The sequence below is a fragment of the Varroa jacobsoni genome, unplaced genomic scaffold, assembly GCF_002532875.2.
Source record: "Varroa jacobsoni isolate VJ856 unplaced genomic scaffold, vjacob_1.0 scaffold_486, whole genome shotgun sequence".
Taxonomy (NCBI): Eukaryota; Metazoa; Arthropoda; class Arachnida; order Mesostigmata; family Varroidae; genus Varroa; species Varroa jacobsoni.
Genome location: NW_019213388.1, coordinates 46,097 through 55,278, shown reverse-complemented (window position 1 = coordinate 55,278; position 9,182 = coordinate 46,097). Strand labels below are relative to the sequence as shown.

General features: G+C 39.5%; 1 protein-coding gene across 1 annotated transcript; it reads left to right on the top strand.

Moving 5' to 3' along the window:
* Positions 1–394: 394 nt before the first annotated feature.
* Positions 395–6,044, top strand: LOC111260870 (1-phosphatidylinositol 4,5-bisphosphate phosphodiesterase; the record flags this gene model as incomplete). The annotated part of the gene is given in 6 exon segments (XM_022833927.2): positions 395–810; positions 2,168–2,445; positions 2,714–3,043; positions 3,297–3,491; positions 3,710–3,854; positions 5,719–6,044. Coding segments are annotated over 6 exon segments (1,592 nt in total), but the record flags the coding sequence as incomplete, so codon positions are not given.
* Positions 6,045–9,182: the final 3,138 nt, after the last annotated feature.

Sequence of the window (9,182 nt, the reverse complement as noted above, 5' to 3'; positions counted from 1 at the left end):
CACACACACACACACACACACACACACACACACACACACACACACACACACACACACACACACACACACACACACACACACACACACACACACACAAACACACGCAAACACACACAGACACACACACACGCAAACACACACAGACACACACACACACAAACAGACACACACACATACGCACAGAGAGAGAGCGAGAGATGTATAAAGAATGAGTCATCTGCTTTCTTGGATCTAGCTCAATGTGGATGGCGCTGAAACCTTTCCAGGGTCCTTTTTACTTTGTTTTGAACAACTAATCCATCGTAGGGGTTGTGTCAGCACCTCACGTTCGACAGCTTGATTTATCATTCTGTTTTATTGAGAAGTTAATCTATTCGCTTCTGATCCGTTTTAGATCTTCCAATGCAACTAAACCAGGGTAAATTTGAATACAACGGAGGGTGCGGGTACCTGCTAAAGCCGGACTTCATGCGTCGGCCGGACAAGACCTTCGACCCCTTTGCGGAGTCACCGGTGGACGGAGTGATAGCCGCTCAATGTAGCGTTCGAGTCATCTCCGGACAGTTCCTGTCAGACAAGCGAGTCGGCACTTATGTCGAAGTCGATATGTACGGCCTGCCGACTGACACCATCCGTAAGGAGTGTCGCACTCGGATAGTACCGAATAACGGATTAAATCCTGTCTACAACGAAGAACCGTTTATCTTCCGCAAGGTGGTCCTGCCCGACCTAGCCGTGATCCGAATAGCCGTGTATGATGAGAACGGGAAGATGCTCGGCCAACGGATCCTGCCGATGGACGGCCTACAGGTTTGTGGGCTTCTGAACCCGATCTGTCGATACGAACTATCTATTGCCAAATAAATGCTCGTCTCTATTTACTATGTCGGTATATAGTCAATGTATGTGTTCGTTTGATTAGTACTCGTAAGGGGGCGAACAAGCATTCCTTGGTTTCGCGCTAAATCCACACAGACATTAATACTTGCCCAGCTACCTCGTAACTTATGGCATTTGTTGCTATACCTTAATACACCTAACTACAAGGTTTATAAAATATTTACAAAAACACATACACCCAGCAATAGGTGCAATCTAACGGATAGATATTCATTTTTCGGTTCATCATACGTGTCCCTTATTTAGTATCGAAATATTTCTTGTTCAGGTATGTTAGCAATAGGCTATTGTATTTGTACAAAATATCGTAGTGTTTTAAGGGTGCAGATGATGAACATGATAACCCCCTATTGCGCCAGCGTGCGGCCGGGGAAGAGAAAAATAGATTTACAGTTGGGCAACGAATGGGTTTATAGTTTTTTATATGCGCATGCGTACTCTTCCATATGTAACAATATGCATTGTTGATACATTAGCAATTGTAAGTGTACCCCTATCAAACTCTAAATGCGTTGATCAATATAGTATCTAATAATAACAGTTATACTAAATGAACTTGAATACTGAGATACTTGTTGAATAGTGTACTTGAAATTTTAATCGAATATCTCTGAACATCTTGATAAGTGATCGACATAGATAACTTGAAGTTTCAATCACTAAGAATTCTTGCTCAGTTAAGAATAGCTTCTAGACATTTTGGCTAACTTTGAGCTAAGTGTGCATATCCAAGACGGCACTGTTCGCGAATGCCACATAGAAAATTCTGTTATTGTAAATTATTCGTATATATAAAATAAACTAAAAGGAACATGCTAAAATTATTTATTTGATGAATTTTCTCACGATTCTTTTAATTTAATTTAATTTAGTTTAAGTAATTTAACATACATAAACACGGTGTTTGGCAAATACCCAAATAATTATTGACATAATATTCAGTGTAGCAAACCATCGTTTGCTTTCGGCGTAAGCTACCTCCGAAAAATGGTTGCATGATGCGTTTTCCATAGTCGATAACAGGACTAAGCGGTGTCACAGTTTACAAGCTAGCTGGGTTACATAGAGTGGCAGAAATTGATATCTAGTGGGTTGACTCGAAGTGTCATCGTTCGAATATTTTAACCGCTGACAACCTTAAAATGAACATCTGCACAGATGTGGCCAAATGATTCATCCCTATACTTTCCTATCATCATTCTGATGAGAAACAAAAACCCGGTTGTATTCAATTTTGGAATCTAGTTTTTCGGGTTCTATGTTGCAGGCGGGCTACCGACACGTCTCACTTCGCACCGAAGGAAACTTCCCCATGTCGCTTGCTATGCTGTTCATTTGCATCGAGCTAAAGATTTACGTACCTGATGGACTGGGCGATCTTATGGATGCGCTCAGCGACCCCCGGGCCTTCCTCAGTGCGCAAGAGAAGCGGCTCGTGCAGATGCGTGCGATGGGTGTCGAAGACGCTGACCTGGTCGCCTCTTCTGGAGGGGACTCCAGCCTTACTGGACCGCCATCGGGGGGCGGTTCCGCAGGCGTCAAAAGGTTTGTATTTAGCTAACAAAAATGGAGAACATCAAAACTTCTTGCCGGCAGGACATTATTTCGCATCACCTTTTTTTGGCAAACGTTTTGGCAGTTCTTTTGCCACAGCTCAGCTTCGTTTCCTGTTTTCATTTTCGTTATCGTCTCCATGTGTTTTCCTTTACGAAGATCCTTTCGTGAATCGTTTTTGGTTGCGTTTGGCACCTAAGTTCAATTTAGTTTACTTACTTCGTACGCATTAAGAGCATCGATGACGTCTGAGTATTAGGACCTCGTTTCTATCGACCAGGGACCAAGATAAGCAGAATGACACGCCGAAGCTTGAACCCATCACTCTGGAACAGCTGAAGACTACTAAGGAGTTTGTCAAACTGAAGCGTAAACAACAAAAAGAGCTCGATTGTATGACAAAGAAGCAGTCTAAAGAGAAGCACTCGATGCAGAAACAGCAGACGGCCTCGATTGACAAAATGGTGAAACAATCGGCCAACAAACTTAGCCCCAATGACCATGCCGTGCAGAGACTTGTGAGGGAACACGCAGATCAGTGGAGCGCGCTTAAGGAAAAGCACGCTAAGGACTACTTCAAGTTGCTAAGGTAGGTAAGAAGTTTCAAGGATGCAGACGCTTTTTCCTTATCGTGACAGAGAAAAAACATCTCAGTTTCATCTTATTTATATGCCGAAACCCTGTCGAAATTAATTTAGCATATATATATATATATATATATATATATATATATATATATATATATATATATCAACGAACATCTCTAGACTCAACCTTTATTTCACTAATTTAGTGATTTGGTAAGTATCTCGCGGCATAAATCATCTATCCCATCACTGCAGGGACCACACAAATCAACAAGGAGTGGTGTTGAAAGCGCTTCTTATTCGGACACAGCAGAGACAGATGAAGGCGCTGGAGAGCCGCTTTGAGAGCGAAAACAAAATCATGAAAGCAAAACAGGCGCGGGTTTCTGTTGAGACAGCCCGAGAGGTCAGCGGTGACAAGACACTACGCAACAAGGCCGAAAGGGAACGGTAGGCCGTCGATTATCATCACTATCATCCCTTCCTTCTTCTTCTTATTATTATTACTATTATCATTAATCACAATCGGTTAACACATCGGTTATTAATGACGTTGTTTCTTGTGAAAAACTCGTAACTTTAAGACAACTTTTTTTACGAAAAGGCTTTAATACGAAAGTGCAGGTTAAAGAGGTGGGTAAAGAAAGGCAGTGTTGTTTAATGTTTAGGCGTCTTCGTGAGAAAAATTCAAACAACACGAAGAAGTTTATCGAGGAACGGAAAACAGCTGCATTGAAACAAAGCCGAGAACGGGAAAAAATTAAGAAGATCCATGAAAAGCAACTCAATGATGTACTGCGTGAGATCGATAATGTAAGTTGCACAAAGTTTTCACGCACTTCTTCGCCAAGTTAATCACCTATCAACTAATCACACAATATCTATTCACAAGGGTTGCAACTGTGTCTGCCGTTCTTTCAATATAAAACACGCATTCACTTCACATAACACATAGTTACTGCTAAGACCGATTACCTAAGTAGCAAGAACATTGGTTGAAGCAGCTGAACATTAGAAGAAATATGTCTGATCAGGCGTGGAATTCGGAAGAAACAGAACTTTGTTGATTCGATCTTTGTCAGACTTTACAGCATCTATCTTAGGTCACATACGGTGTTGTATAGATGCTAAAGCGGAATGGTTCTTTGTGAAGATGATACGGTGCAAAGTCAGTATCGGTAAGGATTCGGAAATAACATGACGTGTCTCACAGATACGGTACGGTCACGTATACACCACCACTAATATTGAATGCGGGTTTACATTAACATATATAGTCCTGGTGGTCGTACTTGTACGACGAATATACCTTTAAACTAGATTATAGTAAATTATCATAAACACCTTATTTCATTTTAATACATTTGGTATAGTATATTACTCAGCCGTAACGTCGGTGGTTGAAGTAATAGTAATGAAAGTGATAATTCTATATCATTATAAACAGACGAGATAAAACTCGAGAATAATCTGTTCTGCTTGTTCGCTATCTGTTATAGGACGAAGAATTAATTTTCATACAAAAACAAGCCAATAAGAATCACATCGAACCATAGTTGGCCTTCAATTATAATATCGTGTAGCCAGAGCTTTTTCCCATTTACTCGGCACTATTTTTAAGTCAATTTGGAAACCATGCTGGAATTAGTCTTTGTGTTCAATGAAAAGCGTATTGTCCTTTATGATGCCTGGGTACTCACGCAACGAGAGTCATAATTAGCCTTACGAAATTGTTCGTGGGTCAGTGCCGACCTCACTACTCCTCAATTTTTTCGTGTACGACCAAACTATCTTGCGTCCTCTATGAATGCTGCGTTCGTGGCTATCCACTAGCTCGTATATTCTTTCTATCCTGTTTTGCCTTGGCTAGATAATTATCGAGTAAACGGCAAAAGCCCAACCGAGAAGCGAAACGATGCAAGTGTTGAAATTGCTATTTTATATTATAACAGCTAAAGAGAAAGACGGAAAGCATAGATTGGCAGTGTGAAATGAATGTACATACGGAAATTTTGTGTACAGTGTATCTGCGGTAGAGCGATAGAGATTGCCGAAAGTCCACAGTGATAATTCTAACTGCATGACTCAGATCTCTGTGCGTATCGTTCTTCAGTTGTCAGCAAACGAAGACGAAAATTCTGCGATTTGATAGAATACTTTCTATATTGGCAGATGATGTATGAGAGAACGGAAAAATTTCCTTGTTCTATTGAAAAAGATCAGATTTTCTATCAAAGTCTATCGTCTCGAAGCTAAACGTGATCTGCGTTCCTGCCTGTTACAACTGTTGTGCGAAGCGTATCTGAGTCCTCTCGGTGAAAAGCAACTCTGTGCCCACCTCATTGCTATATGTTGATTCATCGATAGAATACAGTTTACCTTGAATCTAAGAACATTCATTTCTATAACGTGTATGCCTGTATCTTAATACATCCAGGGTCTGCTAATAACTAATAGCTATTTCGTTTCCTGCCTACCCAGAAACATCCTTTTTTGCTGCAAAACCTGGCTATTACGTTTGTTTTTCTAGAAATAGTACAAATGCTGTGCGAGATATATATATATATATATATATATATATATATATATATATATATATATATATGGATGCGCGAACGATATGTGCCGTTGTTGCTGGCTTGCCATGGTGAGTTTTTCTTCCGATGATCATCTGCAGAATCTGGAGGAGCTGAGCCAGCAGACATCGGTGATACTTCCCGACCGCATGAGCTGTATCTCAAACGATCTGACAAGTACCTGCCAGGAATCGGATATCGACCTCGATCTCGGCTTGTTTCACCAACCCGAATCTCCCCAAGGCCCGCCGCCTCAGCGAATCTCCCCAGAGGGTGGCTCAGCCGCCCACAAGGCGCCGCCTAGCCTAGATGTGCCCGTGACCCCGTAATTTCAACACATTTCCACTCTTCCCTCGATCAGAGTTCTGTGTATGCCTAAAACCCTTCCACTTTACCTAAATACATGTATCCGTATCGGGTGAACAAACTGTTTTACTTTTTCATGTTCCGAGTCGCTCCGTTATATAAAGCGATAGTTACGACGGACACAAACACAACAATAACAGTTAAATACAAAATAATAACAATTGTCCGCTTTCGCAAGTAACAGCTGACAAAAACCAAATTGTTGGTGGGATGTCGAGAACTGAAATCACATACGTTCCACCATACAATCCGAGGCGATACAAAGACATATATACATAGGCATTTATAAACAGTTTTACACGCATATTTTATAGACACTTGCCTGGGAACTTAAAAAAGGCGCGTGCAGTTTGAAAGAACATGTAGACAGCAAAGTAACTAGAAAGGTAGAAAGTTGTGATGTAAAAGTGTGTATTATTACTATTATTAGATGTAGCTTTTTCTTAAAAGTAGAGTTCCTTACGCCCGACTTTAGTAGAGAGACAGGCAACTTGTTTAAATGAATGCTAGTAGCACACATAGCTCTGTTTAATCTGCTAAGCTGTTTATTGACTTTGGAGTTAGTTGTTGCTATCTTATGGTTATATAGGTAGTAAAGGAGTCTGGATACATGATATAATTTCTATTTAACCAATATATAATACAGCGTCCGTATACTTTAATATAGGAACTTCCGTCCGCTTATGGAAAAGCCGAAATACCCGCTCGTCGATCGTTACGGCTCTCTATTATTTAGAATACCTATCCGTCCATTATATCACACAAATTACATTGAAATACACTATGGAACTTAATATAGTTACAAATTAGCCAATATTATCATTGTAGAAATATCTCTGGTCAGCATCGTATCGCCACTGTTTTACAAATAGAAATTTACATATAGATATATAAGCGCCATGACAAGTGATAGTGCTAGATAGTGAAAATGGGTTAGGGTTATTATAACCGTTCATGATGCGACAACAGATGCCAGGTAGGCCAACAGTTTTGCAACGCACGATTATTGAGGATGGTTTTCTGGTAAAACCTTCAGTGTACACGTTTATGTGCAGGTACATTAGTTAACCCGCACCATATTGATATATGAGGGGTATCGAAAGATAGATTCAACTTGTCTCCTTATAGAAAAAACTCGTTGTGGGTTCCGTAAATCAGCCCCGTAATGTTTTCTGCTTTACTAATTTGCATTAGCGGCAAGCGAGTGGTTACTAATATACATTCTAGACGCACGCTACGTTCTTCCGGTAGTAAATTTTAATACGAGAGACTACGTTATTGCCTTGTAAGGCAGCACGTACGTGCTAACCCTAAAGAACCTATTATTTTCAAACACTAACTTTCCCATCGAATAACGAAATATCTTGTGGAATGCAAAAATATGACTTAAAGTTATTTCCTTTACTCATTCAACGGTTGGGTTTGTAAAAAAATGATGACGAAAAAATGTTTTCTGTCTCCTTGTTACGACTTGCCTAGATATTTTTTGTGTGAACTTTTTTCTCGTGCATCTATACATATCAGGCCACCTCTATACGTCTCTACTATCATCGCCCAGGCCTTCCATTCTATAAGAACAGGCCCGGCGACCTTCTCTCTTCCTCTTTAGCTATCTTGTTGGAAAGTACATTTACATCTTACTTACGCCTTCTGTGGAAACTGAAGTTTTATCTTCATTTCTTTTTGCATTTATTTACAAAACCTATTATTATTATTATTATCATCATAAACCTAGTAGTCTGCGAAGGGCGTCAATGATCAAGCCGTCTTCGTCATTCCAATGCCAGTAAGAGAATTACACTTGAGCACATCGTACTAACATTTATTAATAATGCTGATATCTACAGTTGAATGAAATTAAAAAGCTTGTTATTCCCATCTGCGATCAAAATACGGACGTTTAAATTCGATGTCAACTTTATCAGCGTGACAAACGATCATATCGTAAAGATTCATGAAGAACGCACCAAGTGTTCTTACTACGGTAGACAATAAGATATTAGCAAAAAAAAAACAGGCAGATAATAGATCAGACGTTCAGAATATTTTCGTTGTGCTAAGAGGGTACCTAGGCTATGCTGTGCTCTATACAGTGGATCTATATGTTCGTGCCATATGTAATATATATGGCACGAACGAACTAAAGATACGATTAGAAAGTAATTCATAATACAATTATCACGGTAATTTCACATCCTATGATTCAAGTTCAGCTTAGAACAGTAATACATATATATTCTAGGCGCAGTGCTTAAGCAGTACGTTTAAACATACATATTGAGGCATATATATAGAGTGACCATATACGTATACACTATAACATAATCGGTTCAATTTTATGTAGCCTTTAAGAATAAACCTTTCGACCAGACTATAATAGATGCTCTTGCCGATAGCTGTCGTATCAACAAAATAGGCATAAGCCACTTAGATCAACTAGGAGAACTGAAGTATGGGGTGAACTCAGTTGCTGGGCAGGTCGTTGACGTTAACTAATTAACATCAATATAGACGAAATAAAGAAATGTCTATACGTAGTTAAATACCAATTTTAGATATAATTGCAGAAGCATTAAGAAAACGTATTTTACACATATCAATTTGTACATCGATTGAGCTGCATCGGCTGGGCTCTGGGACGAATTTTGTCCCCAACACTCTCGTGTATCTAACGGTAACCATAGCCAGCAGTGGATTATTTCAGTGATGATGATATGTTTCCTAGAGTAGTATAATTCTATTAAAGTAAAGTATCGGTAATCTGCGAAATTTTGGCCGAACACAACGCTGCCAATAGAAACAAGTCTGGATCCCATAAGATAAATCTATAATAACTAGAACTATAATAGTAAGTAACTCTGAGTTTCCAAAGCAAACGACTTGTTTCCATATACGCACATATCCTATATATGAAAGTACGAAGACGATCAAAGACAGATTTGTTTATTTAGGTTACAAAAAAAAAAACTTGCAATAGACTTTCTATAGGCCTGGTATTATTCATAGATATGGGCGGGAAGCATTAGATATTGTAGAACGCAGTTGGAAGCGTTACCGATATTTTTACAATGGTGAGGTAGCAATCAAAAGCCATATGTTTTCATGTTCACCAAATACAAAATACGTTCTGGTTTTGGTAAAAGCAGCACATACACAGACTCGAATATAGTGTACGACACTCAAAAACAGAGGTCACCTT